Genomic DNA, 17,057 nt, shown 5'->3' with positions numbered 1-17,057 from the left:
GTAATTTTATTATGACTATATATTTAGTAGTATATATTTAAAATTATTTTGTTATTTATTTACATTGTTACAAGGTGGTGGCCTGGTGGCTATAACACAGGTTTCCTTAGTTCAGCCATCAGTCTCCACAATACAAAAACTGTGTATTCTTATGTGAATAGTTTGTTCATACAGTATTGTGGAGAATGAATAAATATTTTGAATTGAATTGACTTATTGTGTATTAGAAGGAAAATAATATTTTGATATTGATGTATTAAAATAAATATTTATTTAATTACACAACAGTAATAAAATAAAAAAAGAGTAATAATATGCTTAAATGGCTTTCCAAAAATCCTAATCTATTTCAGATAATCTGATTTAATTATCAAAATTATGCCTCCCACATAGAATTCCATAAGAAATTATTGTGAGCCATCTTTGAAAAAACAATGTAACATTGTGCATAACAGGGTGTTGCCATAAATCTATATATATTAAAAAAATTTTTATATGTAGCACATTTCTAAGCAACAATAACTAATAAAATGTTATTATGCAGAGGCATTTATTTATTAAATTAAAATTTGACAATTTTTTATTTTACAATTTCTCAGTGGTATCATGCATTAATTATATTAGCGTGATGATAATGCTATCACCTTTAACACTAAACTTACCAAGCGCGGTCTATTGACCATTTTTAAATTTAGTTTAAAAAATTTCATGTATAACATTATGTATCACCATGTAACTTATTGACATTTCCTATAATATACATACAATCCATTTTTCAATATTTACAACTTACTATTATTTACTTGTTTATTATTCAATTGGCTAAAATTTCTTTCTATATTAAGATACATACTATATTTTAAAGCTGTTATTTGACCATTCATGGTAGGATTAGGTATACATGAAATGTCTGTAGGTTTAGTGTTAACATTTCATAGTATGGGTCTGATGAAAATAAATATAATATAATATATATATATATATATATATATATATATATATATATATATATATATATATATATATATATATATGAATATAAATGCAGTAATAATATGAGATCTAACCTGAATCCATCAGATTGGCGAGGTCAGTCATTACTGTACTACACTATTAAGGTCTGATTTTGTTTTCTTTTTATCTTATGCTGTGTATGTAATTTTTCACAATTTATCAATCTTTTGTTTGTTATTCACAGCTAGTTGTAAATAATGTTCTAATGAATAATATTTTAATTATTCAGAATCCAGCATGAGGGCTAGAGTGCCACGTTGCCGGTCATTTTCGACTCGTATCTTGGCTATACTACTCTTGGTACTTGGTTTCGGGGCGTACTGCTATTACTTCAGTTCTCCTTCATTCAACAAAACAAGTAAGTGATAGTTAATTTACACAATTAAGTGATAACACAGCAACTTTATCATTTTATTAGATATGTTAACTATGTTTTTTAAATTATACACTCATCACTTTTCTCCTAATTAATATTTTTAACAAAAAAATAAAATAAAATGCTGTCCTAATAGACAATCCTATCAAAATTCTAAATTTTCTTCTCCAAAAATCTTATTTTGACTATCACCAACAAATAAATCAACAATTTTCTTAACCTATTCTCAGGTGATATTCTCACCAGCAAACATAACTTAATTTTTATATAGATGTAAACTATTCACATTAAAGAGAACAGTATTACCTATCTAATTAAATTAATTTTAGTAAAAACTCCTTATATATGTACTTACTGTAAAAATAACTAAACATGATATAATTGACTCTACATACAGATGTTAGAGAAAAAATGTACCTATGTGTGTGTGTGTGTGTGTGTGTGTGTAAATGAGATAATGATATAAAACTGGCCAGAGTCTTATAACAAAATATTCTAAAAATAATCAATTGCTAAAAATATCATATTAGTTATATGGGTTAAATAATGATGTAACTATTTTAATTTTTCTATTAATTCAGTTATACGAATTTTTTAATTTTTTACAAATGTATTTTGTCTAAATGCATAAACCGCAATGAAATAGAATCTGTTGAATCTATTATTAATTCACTTTCTAAGTCAATGAAGACGCGCATTTTTGCAGTTTTTTTCTCATAGATAAAATGACGTGCTTCTTTCAAGATGCATTTCTATTAGACTAATGAAATAAATGTGACAATTTGGAGATTTGTTACTCAGCCATGTATAAATGGCTGAATGAATTTTTATGAGATTTGGTATAATACGAATTTATTCAACGTGTAGGATACTTTTTACTATGGTAAAATACCCATTTCCATAAATGATACAAAAATTAAATGTGTGAACGACGTCGCGAATACTTTTGTAATATAAAATATTTTACTATAGAATTAGGAATCCTCATATGGACCGCACTTTTTATAATTAAGCATATAAGGTATAACAGTAACACATCACGTCACTAACCACCAAATATAGATCTAAGTTTCCTCATGGACTAAATTCATATACCTCGACAATTATAATTTGGACAACTCATTAATGACCTATTATTGGACATCGGTCTCCCCACTTAAGAGGACGATATAGTCTATTATTATCGCCTTGGCTAGACTGCTTGCAATACGGTTTTGTTACGGAATTTCCCTCCCTTGCAGTAGTGCATTGTGGTGCTCCCTTAGTCACCCTTAACGACATCCAGGAAATAGAAAGGAGTGGTGACACATATTCCTACTCTACCATTACATGATTCTTGTGAAGTAGTTGTGAATTAAAACTTAACCCAATTTAGAAGCAAATCACATTTTTATATAAACACACACAAAGATATAGATAAACTAATATTTAGTATAAGTCAAATAAGTTAAGTGAAAATTACAAATATGTAATATAGGATTTAATACGTGCATGTAGCGAGTATATATATATATATATATATATATATATATCGTTTATATGTGTATATATTGATTTCTTAAACTATCTTCAATAACTTTGGCATGGTTTTTTCTAAGACATTCTTTTTACATTTATGTGTAGGTTTTATATTTTTATATACAATAAAAGATAACCGTGCAGTTAAATCACTGTGTGCGAACGCGTACTATCTTGAAGTTCATAATAGGTTGAGGTCTGTGATTGATTAATATGATTTGATGGACTGTATTATACCTACTTTTAGTATATACTTATTAATAAAATCTGCTTATATACAACTAATGGTATGTGGGTGTTTAGTGACAAAAGTTTCTGTGTCATGTCTTTAATATCTGTAGATAAAATAAATAAAGAGATAAATGTTCACGATTATAATTCCTACTGGAGTAGCCAGCGACGACAGTTCTGATCCTGGTGAGCATAAAACTCTACGTACCTATATTTTGTCAACTATATTGAATATTGAATATTGGAATCAGAGATAGAGTGCTACTGTTATTCAGATTAATTAATATATTTACATATGCATGTTGAAGACAAGTTTCATTTAAAATGGAATATTTTGTATGTCCAAAATATGAAATGTCTCTAGACACGATGAAAATCATAACAACTATGCTCTATGACCTTCCGCGTGTGTAAACGGCGCCAACATCCAATCCAGTCCATCACGACCGCGACTCGCGAACTTGTTTGACCAGTTCTTCAACAAATATCGAATGCTCTGTGACTCACGTGCCGCTGTCAATTTGTAATTTTAACTTAATCGAATTTGTCTCAAATGCAATAAAAAAATAATTAAAAGTTATTTAAAATTAAATATAGATAAGTTATATAAATAGTTATTTAAAATATGTAAATAGTAAGGAAACGTATTATGTAAATCTTATATAAAAAAAATTTATAGGTTGTATTTCCAACTTTTTCCGCGTAAATCAGTAACTGTATAAAGTTAGGATATAACTTACTAGTGCACCAAATTTCATTTAAATTCGTTCATTGTTGCATGAACGAGTAACAATTATCCATTCATAGTTATAAGTTTTTACATTTATTATATTATATTAATAGGATATTGTTGGATAGGATATGTCGGGTGGACTGTATTGTATGTATTCATCTATAGTATTAAAATTCGTAAGAATAATAATAATACTGTTCATCAAATAACAGTTACGTTGATGTGTCTATACATTTTTTCTTTTATAACTTAAAATTGATAACAATCGGTGCGGTGACAGCTTGAGTTAATATAAGGACGGTGCCATTATAGGTACTTATAGCGAGGGTTATGATTGTCTGGTGCTCAAGATCTAAATTGATACGCGAGCATAACCGTGAACCACTGTCAAGGTCTAGACTCCAGTTAGATACTATAAATTAACGATTCTCAAAGTTTACTGGCTATGGAACAATTTTGATATATTAAATATTTTACACAGCCTTACAATAAGGTCCTGATTTTATATTAGAAGACATAATATGTTACTTTTTATTCTGGTTCATTAATATATCCTGGTCACACAGATGAAGTTGAAGTAAATTTATTATATATATTTATAATATAATATAAATAATGTATATTTTTAATTCCACCTTTATTTTATCTTCAGTATGTTGTGTTTTTAATAAAGTTTTTTTTTTTATTTTCTTTATGACTATTTCATGACTATTAATGCAAGCACTATAGTTGGTGCTCCACCATCTATTTTGACCCGCAATCCTACTAAATAATAAATTAGATATATTTAGATATTATAAATCATGCTTAAACGGATTTGAATGGAATTTTGTACGTAGATCAAATCCCAGATTAACATTACAAGTTATATTTTATCCAAACTCACGCGGACAAAGCGTAAATTGGCTTACTATTTTACTTAGAGCGCATATATTGAACTTTGTCATAATCTAGAATGTACGGCAGAATAATTTCCTTCGGTTTCGAATTCAACGTTCCTTGCGAATTGTTAGCATTCATAGTTGTATTACCAACATTATAGAGGCAGTACTATTACGTAGGCTTTTCACTAAGGTGGCTTTCTTCCTATTGTTGTTATTACACAATCACTTATTGTCGCTGTGTGTGCCATGTTTTTTATATTGTGAATTTCATTATTCATTATGACTTGCATGGGAATTCTTGGCAAAATATATTAACGTGTCAAACTCCAAATAAATTGTAATTTTCCCAAATAAATGATTATTGGAGCTTTTATTAGCTCGCATGGTGCACATTAGTGCACGGACTATGTTTAGAAATTAACATTTGTTGCTGAAATAGCAGGACTAGTCTTACAAACTCCTTTGTAATTTGTGGTTTAAATATTGTATTTAATTAATTATTTATTTTTTATAAATTGGCAATACAGTTTTTCAACACGAACCGGCGTTACAATCAGTTTACAATAAGTAGTATTATCTGACAGGTGTCATAAGGAGGAGTTCCTCATGACCCCTCATATAATATCCTATTTGATAGTATCGTAGGTAGATCAGATTGTCTGTTATTCCAAGTGTTTACTTAAAATAAGCCTGTAATAAATCAATTGCGTATAGTGGAAAGTTCTCTGCTTGTATATACATCTTTTGCTTTATCTACTTTATAATTCATTTGAAACATGTACGCTAGTTTCAAAAACTAGCCTGAATAGTGACTATAAACATGGATTTTAATAAATATCACATATACGAGTAGACTATATGCGTACTTATTTTCTGCTATATGTTACCACTAATAGCTTCACTTTACTTATATGAAATCGATGTTGAAGAAATTTAAACTGATTAACAAAAACAGACGGTTTACTATGAATAGATAGCTTTTATAATATAACAGATAGTAGTTTAATTGTAGGGTCCGTAGTTCTCATAGAATTTGAGGTAAATACATTGTCTCTCTCCATCTATGATTATGTTTCTGATTATGTTATTAGTATAGTGTATTTTGTTTTATCCACGCAAAATGTCGTTGCGTATATGTAGGAAAAATGTTTTGTATATTCATGAACGTAGGTGGAAATATGGAGATGTAGGTGGATAGGGAACGACTCGACCGCACTACACGGCAATGCAGTAGTATAGAAAAAAGAAACTTACCTCATTAGTAATAGAGATTCATATTCACAGACTCATTAGTCCAGATTTATTTAATATTTTAATGTAAATGAATTTACGCGGGAGGAAATATAATAGGAAGATAAAAGTCTTCCGGTGTGTAACAAGACATTCATGTTTTTTTTAACTTTGCTAAGTATTATCAACATTTATATAACAATAGAGGATTCTGATTTTAGTAACGTATATACATATAAATTTAGTATGCGAAATACTAAGTTTATATCAAGCTTGTCCAAAATTAGAAATTTATTTTTAAGTTATATTTATGGATTTTTTTTTTAATAGCAATAATCCGATATATGTGCTCATTCTATCATGGATAGGATATTAGCTCTTCTGCACCACAAGTTACTAGTCCTCGTGTAGGTGTAAATTATTCATTGATTTGTGAATCGAGAACAGAAAACATTGTCAGCAACGGTCAGCTATTAAAATAACAATCGTTTGCCATAGCGGCATTACGATAAAGGTCGATTGCGTTTCTTGGTTTTTCGTTTTGATACTAAAGATTTTTAGGTTCTGATTTGAGACAAAACATTTTTGGTTCTGATTTTAAATAAAAGGGTTTGTTAACCAGGCTTTTATTATTATTATAAAATAATTAGTTTTTCAAAAGGTTTCTATCTGCAAAAAGTTTGACAACCATTGCCTTAGGAACAATTCATTGTCATATATAATACCACCTAGAAGCTGAGTTCATATGGAAGACTTGAGTATAAACTGAGTTCTGAGCATAAACTGGATTCAACTGAATGGTTTATTTACTACACTATACAATTCAATTCAATTTATTCATAACAATATTACATTGTGTCGAATAGGTATGATAGGAATTTTACATATAAACAATGTCAGATACAATCAACGAATTAATAATAATAACAGTTTCAGTCAAAAAAAAAAAAAAAAAAAAAAAAAAAAAAAAAAAAAAAAAAAAAAAAAAAAAAAAAACAAGCAACCACAAACAACTCACAATTAATATATCCCTAAAATTCATTTATTTTATAAATACATTTTTCCAACAGAAAGGCATGGAGTTTGATTTTTAATATTCTCCAATTTTGGATAGTTTTCAGATCAATTGGTAATTTGTTATACAATTTCCTTCCCTGAAATTGCGCTCCATGTATAACTACGTTTAATCTTGGTTGTATGTCACTCATAATGTCTTTACGTCTAGAACTTGTACGCAATTCCCTTTCTTGTGTCGTTTCACATCTGGGTAGATTTTTAACAAAATTTACAATAACAATCAATACATATAGACTGGGCACTGTAAGTATGCGATACTTTTTAAAAAAGTCCCTGCAAGACTCCCACTGCGGAATACGAGCAATTATTCTTATTGCCTTTTTTTGTAGTCTAAAAGCACTTTCTATATTATAATTGTAACTGTTTCCCCATAATTGAATACTATATCTAAATTTTGATTCCACTAACGAGTAATATACTGATTTCAGTTGATCTGTAGTTAGCACGTCCCTTAAACTCCTTAAAGCATAGCATGATGAACTAACACTATTACCGATGGAGTGCAATTCACTTTTCCAGTTCAATGCTGAGTCAATCTGTACCCCTAGAAATTTTACATCATTTACTATTGCAATTCTTTCGTCGTTTAAGAGAACGTCCAAAGTGTCCTTGTTTTTTGCAGTAGACTTAAATAGTATGGCGCACGTCTTTTCCACGTTTAGTTTTAATCCATTAGCAGAAAACCAATCATCAAGAAGCACTACTAATTTGTTAATTTTTATCGTTAGTTCTTGCATGTCAACAGCGGAAACTATGGCATTTGTGTCATCTGCGAATATAACCAATTCAACATTGTTCAATGAATTATAGATATAGTCTACTAGATCGTTGATAAATAAGATAAAGAATATTGGACCCAATATTGAGCCTTGTGGTACGCCCCTCTTAATGACCGTCAATTTGGATGTATGTGAGGTTTCATAATTATTTTCTATATTTTTGATTTCAATGTATTGTCTACGATTATTAAAATAAGATTTTATTATTTCAAGTGCCTGTCCATATATACCATAATACTCAAGTTTACTTAAGAGAATGTCGTGGTCAACTGTATCAAAAGCTGAACTCAAGTCCAAAAAAAGCCCTGCAACCTTTTTCCTGTCATTCAATTTATTTAGAACGTCATTTATAAGAGTTCCCATCGCATCCGCCGTACTTATGCCATTCTGATATCCAAACTGTCTTTTATTAAGTATGTTATTTTCAGCTATATGCTTAAGAATTCTAGATTTTATTAATGTTTCAAATATTTTAGAAAGTGTTGGCAGTAATGAGATTGGTCTGTAATTTTTGGGGTCAAGCTTGGATTTCTTTTTATAAATTGGTATGACACGGGCTATTTTCAACTGTTCCGGAAAAATACCTTCCTCCAAACATATATTGTAAAGATGAGCAAGTGGTTCTGCCAAAAATTCTATGTTTTCTTTAATAATGGAAATTGGTACGTCATCATATCCACAGGATCTTTTAGTTTTCATGCTTTTTACAACGTTTTTTATTTCTATGGATGTGATTAGTTGCCAGTTTAACTTGGGATGTACTTTTTTTTCATTGTCATATAAAAATTTTTCAGCTTTTATTTTGTTTCCTGGTAAAATATGAGACTTGCATTCAAAATTCGACGATAATATTTTTATAATCTCCTGTGGATCGTCAATGATTGCAGTGTCAACTTTAAACTGTATTTTATCATGAGTGCGATGGGTTTTTTTCGTTTTATTTCTATGTTTGTTTACTACATTCCAAATGCCTTTACTATCTTTCGCTTCTGCTATTTCTTTTTGTACATAACGTCTTTTAGAGTTTCTTATGATTTTGTTATATATTCTTAGGTATTTTTCTCGATAATCCATAATACTTTGATCAATCCTAATCTTATTATTATTTTTTAAGAATCGCTTCATTATACTAGATACCTTAATTCCCTTTGATATCCATTTAGTTTTATCAGTTTTTATTATTTTGATTCTCTTCCGAGTTTTCTTAAAGCAGAGTTTAAATATGTCATTAAATTGATTGATGAAATTATTAATACTCATGTCTGTCCAATTTATTGTACTAATTTTATCTTTAAATTTTTGTTTGTTATTCGAGGAAAACCATCTTTGATTTTTTGTAATAAATAAATTTTGACTAAGAGAATGCCCATTTATTTCCAGTGACAGATCACAAAAAATGGCAGCGTGCCCATCTGCTAATTCATTATGATCAATATGACTATTTAGTATGCTGTCACTAGTTAAGTTTGTCAACATGTTGTCAATGCAAGATTGAGAATTATTTCTTTTATATGTAATATCCTCTATAAGATACCTAAAACCGTAACACTGAAGTAAATGTATAAATTCTCTTTTTGATTTATTATCTTCCAAAATATTAATGTTAAAGTCACCACAAATGATACACTTTTTATTAAAAAAATAATCCAACAACTTTTCTAAATGTGACATGAAGTTATCAAAGTTTGTGACAATTGGATTACGATAACAACATAATATACACAAATTAGTCTTCAAATCTTTTATGCCACACAATTCAAAATATTCAGATTTGCTTAACTCCTTGCATATTGAGAGTTCTTCAAATTGTCTATTCTTATTACTCAAAATTAAAGTACCACCTCTAATCTTATTTGTTCTAGTGTAATATGATGCCATCCCGTAGCCCTGCAGGCCGAATAAGGGAGCAGAATGCTTATTCAAAAAGTGCTCACTAAGACAAATGTAATGCAAAGATTTTTCCAAGGAGTCAATATAAATTTCTAAGTCATTTATTTTTTTATTAACACCGCATATGTTTTGGTGAAATATATTTATGTGAGTCGCATAGTCGCCACTAAATTCTACTTGATCTTTACATTTCACTTGATTATCACATTTATAGCTACGATTATTGACATTAGTCACGAAAAAAACAAGCATCATCCGCCCCCACATCAACAGTTTCTCCACATTTACTCGATATACACGATACAGGATTTTTACTATTACTATTGCAATTGGACGTCACATCTTCAGTTTGTGTACTGGTACTTATCGTGCTATTTCGATATATTACTGTTTGGGAATTGACATAATTAATATAATAGTTTTTGTAATTAATTTTCAATATTTGTCTTAATAAGAGTCTACAAATATATAATCTATTAAAGGAATAGTTTGTATCCTTATTTGCACATATGTGCATATAATGAGTATTATTAAAATGTGAACATAATGATTTAAACATGTTATTCAGTTTGGAAACATTCAGGTATCTATTATTTGGTACATTACACAGAAGTACATTAGTATCATTTAACTGACTTAAGTGATAATATAAATAAGCGTGCAATTTAGTTGGATTGTGGTCATTTGAACCACCCAATATCAAAACAAAGTCTGACATAGTAAAGTCCTTGCACAACACTTTACACGAGTTCAAAACATTATCCAGAGGTGCCTGAGGTTTTATGAATGATGTAACAGTGAACATATTTCCTAATAAGTTTTGTAACATACTACTAATATATTTACCCTTTTCGTCAGCCAATAGTAGTATGTTATGTTTCCTGGTTGATTTAGTAGTCACTGTAGTAAGAGTTGTGGTTCGCTTGATAGTACTAATTTCATTTTTTGATAAATGTACTTTGTTTTCTGTACATATAGCACCCTCTACATGCTTTAACGGACGCGTATTCGAATTAATATCCAATATTTGTTCATTTAGGTACTTAATATACTCATTAGCTTTTTGTAGTTCTTGTTCTAGTGTAGATATCTTATTTTCCAAATTCATACACTCTCTAAAATTTGTTTTGGGGGTACTGAAATGGTTATTTAAAGAAGGAGTCCTCATTGGCGTGTTTGAGCATTGTGGATTATGCTTTTTTGTTTTGTTTGAATTAAGGACACTCTTGTTCAAAGGTGAATGACATAAACTTTTCAAGGTATCTATTTCTATTGTTAATTTTGATATTTGTCTTTTTAGCTCATTATTTTCTATTATTGTATTTTCTAATTCATTTTGTGTACTCATGAGATCAGATGTAAGTTGGTTAATTTCTTCCTTGAATTCTCGTGTTGTTAAGTTGATACTGGTCGTACAATCTAAACTTTTTGATAACCTTTCTGATGATAAGATCGAATCGTTCGTGCCATCAATATCGGAGAGAATATGTGAATCCAGATTCTGTGACTCAGATTTTTTTTTAGGTGTCTGTATAGAAGTTGGTTTTACTTTAGAGTTTGTGTACTTGGTGCTGTCTGAAGAAATGGGTTTTTTCCTTATTGTTATATTTGACTGATCGCAGGAAGGTGTTTCTTTCCATTTTTGTATACACAAAAGACATCTCCAATTTTTCCGTTTCTCTGATTCCGTTATAGAAAATTGTTATTCTGAGATACCTGCGCAATTGAACTCATATCTGCTTTTACAAGACGAACATAATATAGTATCTTTTATATCAATTTCCGATTTACATTTGTTGCATACAACTATTGCCCTCTTGCGGCCGTATCTTGAAACTTCCTTGAATTCTGATTCCATACTGAATATTACTCTTAACAATGTATATCCAAATTATCAGTACTTTTTTTTATGGTACTATAAATAGTGACTATAACACAAATTTAATAATGTTCGTCTGGCTCAGTCTTTACCAATGTTTTCTATTTATAATATTTTATTTTATACTCTGATTTCATTACATTTTATTTAACTTCAATACATACTTTTTTATACCAATCTTATTAAATACAAAAAGTGATTAGCCAGTCGGGATTCGATCGTGGAACCTGCAGCTTTACTAAAGACATCTCATAGAGTCAATACCACTATGCCAATGGCACTGTGAGAAATATCTTTGAAATTTACATTGCATATCTTCCATAAATAATTATTGTTCGTTGCAGTTTTTGAATTAATTTACTTGCACAGCTATTTAATTAGCATTCGTCTTTGCAACCACTATATATAAGATAATTCACTTTTTTTATTATTATTTGGTATTTATTTCTTTGTATAACAATGTATCCTGATAATTAGATTATACTTCACATAATTATTTAGATTTCAACTAGATTTGTCAACTTTATGATTATTTAAAAATTAAAAATACGGACTACTAATGTTTACGTGACGGTGGCGCCCTCACGAATATACGTGGATTACTCCGAAACTGATAGTACTTAGAACTGAGTAAGCGTATAACTTGTATCAGATTTTTTTTAAATCACTATATACGTATATGTATCATCAAAATAAAAATACGTTAATAAAAAGCAATTCCTAATTTCTTATAGAAATATGAGACGTGACTCATAACTAAATTGGCTTAAATGCAAATTAAACAAAATTTAAATTACCAAAACTTCTCTGATTACCTAAATCTAGTTAATAAAAACAGAAAATTAGTAAAAGTTCAAAAGAGTGTATTTTTAGTCCTACTAATATTATAAATCTGAATGTTTTCGTAATTACAACTCGTAATTCCAAAGTCACACTAAAACGGTTGAATGGAATTGAATGAAATTTGATATAAAGGCGGACCAGATTTATTTGTTTATTTAAATAATTTTATTGACCAAAAGAAAATATGGTACTAAAGACGGACTTATGGTAATGCTAGTAGCATACTCTACCAAACAACCTTTGGGATGAATAAGTGCTTATATGTACATATAAGTGTATTTATATGTACGACTAGATAAATATATAAAATAGAAATAGTATATAATTAAATGAAATGTAAAAGATGATGATTATCTTAATTCATTTGAACGAAGACGCGGTTTACAGTTAGCGCATTTATAATTGTTTGAAAGAAAAACTCCATGAATGAATAAACAAACTATTAATCCGTCGGTATTTATTTTAGGTTTCTAGTAATAAACATACATATCTGTCATGCTTGAAGGAACAAATAATAATAAAAATATTGCAAAAGAACATTGGGTGTTTTGATTTGATGTAGCTAAAATGTGTAATAAATTATTCGTTAAATATTAATGATACACACTAGATTTTATTTTAAAATAAATTTGGTACCCGTTGTTTATCGAATAAGATTTTTCTTGGAAATGTAAATTTTAGGTAAATATCTGTGATTGGTAAACTGAATATATATTTTGTACTAATATAGTAATAAAAAATAAATTCGATAACGCCTAATTACTGCTTGATCTATTATTAACCTTAATTTGACTTTTTGGTTTAATTTATACTTTTCAAATTCACTCCAATGATTGATTGTAAATAGTGTGAAAATTTCCACTTTATTTTATTTTATTATTAATTATGTATTAAAATTTAATTGGTTACTGTAAATAATTTTATTAACTATGGTTTCCAATTCGATATTTCTCTTTTAATGGTTTTTATCAAATTGACATGTAGGTGAATAAAGGTCTCATCATATACTAAGACTTGATTAAAAGTATGATCTGTCATCTTTATTAATATTATAAACGTGACACTGAATTTGTTTGTTTGTTATCTCTTGGAGTCTTCATGGCTCAATCAATCGTAAAATTTGGTATATTCGAAATATTCGGGTTGGAGAAGGACATAGACTACATTTTATCCCGGTCCCATGGACGTAATTGCAACCGAAAACTATAGTTATTCCAATAACTTTAGAATTTAAACTTGGCATATAATAAAATGTTGATTTCTGTGTAATTATAAAGTGCCTATTTATTATAAAATAAAACCTCTTTGTAATATTAGTTCCTGTAGTAGATAAGCGAAATGTATTAAAGGCTTCCTTTTAACAATGTATTTATTTCGGGTCTTTTATAATGTGTGTATTGACAAATCTCGTCGTTTATCGGTATGTTATTAAAATTTAAGTCACTCTTATTTTGTGAAGTTTAGTTTAATAGTTTAAAATCAGGCCTATGAAATTTATATGACAATGAATATGGGATAGGGAATTAGTGCCCCTCATGAATAAGTTCCGAATTAAAAAGCTCCTACAACCCTCCCCGTATCCACATCAAACCTTCAATTAATCAAAACACAAAAAGTCAGTAGTAATAACAGTACAGGTGTAACGGAAGGACTATGACAACTCGAAACTCAGTCACCATTTGTAAAACTCCTCTATTTTTCCGAAAGATCGTGGGTTGTAGTATTTTTTACAGCACTTTACTTTTTTGAGAATGCTGGAACCTTTTAGCGTGATCTCATGGCGTTCCTACCTGTGTAAAGTGGGATCTGATCAAAGGTTACAGAGGTATATACTTATAAAGTCTTACCAGAGATAAAAACAGTTGGAATATATATACTTATCAGACTGAATTCGAAAACGTTATCATTAATTTAGGAGAGTGTAATTACCAGTAATACAACATTTTTACCAAAGTAACATTAGTCGAGTTATAATAAAAAATTTTGAGCCTCCCATACTAACACGGCGCATCTCAGTATGAGAGATACTTTTTTTTTTGTATTATTATACAATATTTCTGTTTTAATATATTTCATAGTGCGAATACATTTTTGGTTTTACGTGCGGCTAAAAACTTTGATTTTACCCTGTATAGTGTAGGGCAGCTTAGTTTAATATGCATATTCTTCTATTACAATAAACCTGCACATTTTGCAATAAAAAAAGATTATATTAAAATTGAGTTATGATATTGAATATTTATTTTACAAATATTTGGTTCGATTTTAAGATTGAGATTTGTTGATTTTGTATATACTAAGCTTGTTTATAATTAAGTGACTTTCAATGAAGGTGTATATAAGTATCCTATGTGCTAAGGTAGGGTATAATCTACCCGTGTACTATCCGAATGGATGAATGCTTGTTGCTCTTTAAATGTTATGGATGGATGATTATCCATCCATCCATCCATCTATCGTTACAAATTTTCGCATTTATTATATTAGTAGGATTTACCATATTTATGGTTGTAGTCGCTTTGGAAGATTATTGAATCGTTCTGATTTACTTTCATATCTTCCACGCGAGATGGAGCACAATATTGAATATTATATTATATTTTCCTTATTACTCTGAAATTGGCGTAGTTTTCGACATATTTTTCACTTTATCATATCATGAAAAGATTTGGCTTCTTTCCGTAGATATAACGCTTATATCTTTATAAAACTATTCATTCTAAGGCAATTCTTGTAGCTACTTGGAAAATGTTTTTAGCTTCACTAAGGTAGTATATTCATGAGTTTATTACATACTAACATTGTTTACGTGTCGACTAACAAGCTTAACGTTCTGGCCTACATACTGGCCTGGTCTCGTGTAATTTACTTTAATCTTCAGTTAATAGATATTTTTTAACTATTTTCAAAGATTTTGTTTTTAATTCGAATATATTTTGTATTATTGTTAGATAACATCTGATATTTTCCACAATCCTGAATTAATTTGGAGGGTTTATTTTTAACTTGTATATTATTTTATTATGTTTCCATATTATTCTATTAAGATTAAAGATGGTTTTTTAAATTAACTTCGAAATGAAGGATGTATTTTTGTTACGTGATATCTTTGTCCTAATTCTAAACGAAATTTAATTATTTCTTTTTGCAGGCGGTAATGTTTATTCTTGTGCATGGTGTATAATCTATGTCATGGTTAAAGTTGGCTGTTTTGGCAAGCAACATCTTATATTTAATTTCGCGGTTCGGTCGATGAAGCCTCTAGAGATACTAAATCTAGTTGGATATTTTTGTTTTTGTTATTTAGTAAATTATTAATATTTACATAGTTTATTAAATAGAAAGAACTTTATTAATTTCCTTACAGTTTAATTTAAAAAAAAAAACCAGAAATTACATGATACGTTAAATAAACAAATAAATAAAAGGCGCTTTTCTTTACCACCAATGAATTATTACATACCAACGGAGTAGACTATTCCAGCAAACTCTTTACAACCTCAATAGCACGCATTTTCTATTTATAAGAGAAGATTTTTATGAGATCTCCAATGGCCATAATAATATGAATACCTTTCCTTTTGCTTTCAATTTATTTGTATTCTGTCTTCATAGAAAAATCTAATATAGGCATTGAGTGTTGAATAAAGAAATCGGAAAATATAAACCTACAACAAATCTTATATTCTTTCATTAAGGACTATTTATCCACGCTTATTTATTATTATAGTCTATTTCAACAGATCTTAATAAAAAAGTTTTGTTGAAGTTATCACAGAAACGATCTCTAAATGAAATTAATAACAAGTAAGAACATTCAATCAATTAACCGATTTTTTATTTATGTTACTATTAGAAATTAACAAATCGTCTTTTGTGTAAATATTGGGGGGGGGGGGGTAATTATTCGTTTGTTTACATTTTCATTATGTTCTATTGAAACAAACACAGCTACCGTAGGTTATAATAAAGCAAAAGAAAAATATGTTTACATTAGAAGAGAAGTGATACCCTAATACTATTTCAGATATTTACCTTGTTTGTGATAATATAGACATTTAATAATTTTGTTTACGACAGCAGAATTAATGTCTATGAATAATATTCATTGAAAATAAAACTATTTATATTATTATATAATATAAATAGTTATTTTTTCAATGCAAGTATCTGGAAATAGATTACATTTGTATATTTTCTGATATGCTCCGTGCTCTCTATTTTGCCAAAACTATTCAAGAGTTTCATCATCATCATTATTTCAACCATCATCTGTCCACTGCTGGATATAAGCTTCTCCTATAGAATGCCATAAGGAACGGTCCTGAGTCACCTGCATCTACTGACTCCCTGCAATGCATTTGAAGTCGTCACTCCATCTAGTGGGGGGTTGTCCTATACTGTATTTGCCCGTACGGGGCTATTCAAGAGTTTATTATTAAATAATTTTAAATCGATATTAACTCTATATTTTACTGTTTTGTTATTTACAAATAAGATATTTAATAATAATAAAAAAAAAAAAAATTAAAACCATTACAAAATTTTAAATATGAAAAAAGAAATATTTATACTAATAAATTTAGAAATTGTTGAATGTGAT

General features: G+C 28.8%; 1 protein-coding gene across 1 annotated transcript in view; it reads left to right on the top strand.

Moving 5' to 3' along the window:
* LOC113519092 (alpha-mannosidase 2) overlaps window positions 1-17,057 on the top strand; it is a 79,656-nt gene that overhangs the window by 615 nt on the left and 61,984 nt on the right. The window contains exon 2 of the mRNA XM_026904153.3: window positions 1,244-1,372. Within this exon, the coding sequence (XP_026759954.2) occupies window positions 1,252-1,372 (121 nt within the window). The 5' untranslated portion in view covers window positions 1,244-1,251. The remainder of the gene's footprint in view (window positions 1-1,243; window positions 1,373-17,057) is intronic.

The sequence above is a fragment of the Galleria mellonella genome, unplaced genomic scaffold (genome assembly GCF_026898425.1).
Source record: "Galleria mellonella isolate WM207_F2 unplaced genomic scaffold, CSIRO_AGI_GalMel_v1 utg33, whole genome shotgun sequence".
NCBI classification, from domain to species: domain Eukaryota; kingdom Metazoa; phylum Arthropoda; class Insecta; order Lepidoptera; family Pyralidae; genus Galleria; species Galleria mellonella.
Note: the sequence above shows the minus strand (reverse complement) of the source record. Positions and strands in the feature narration are given on the sequence as shown.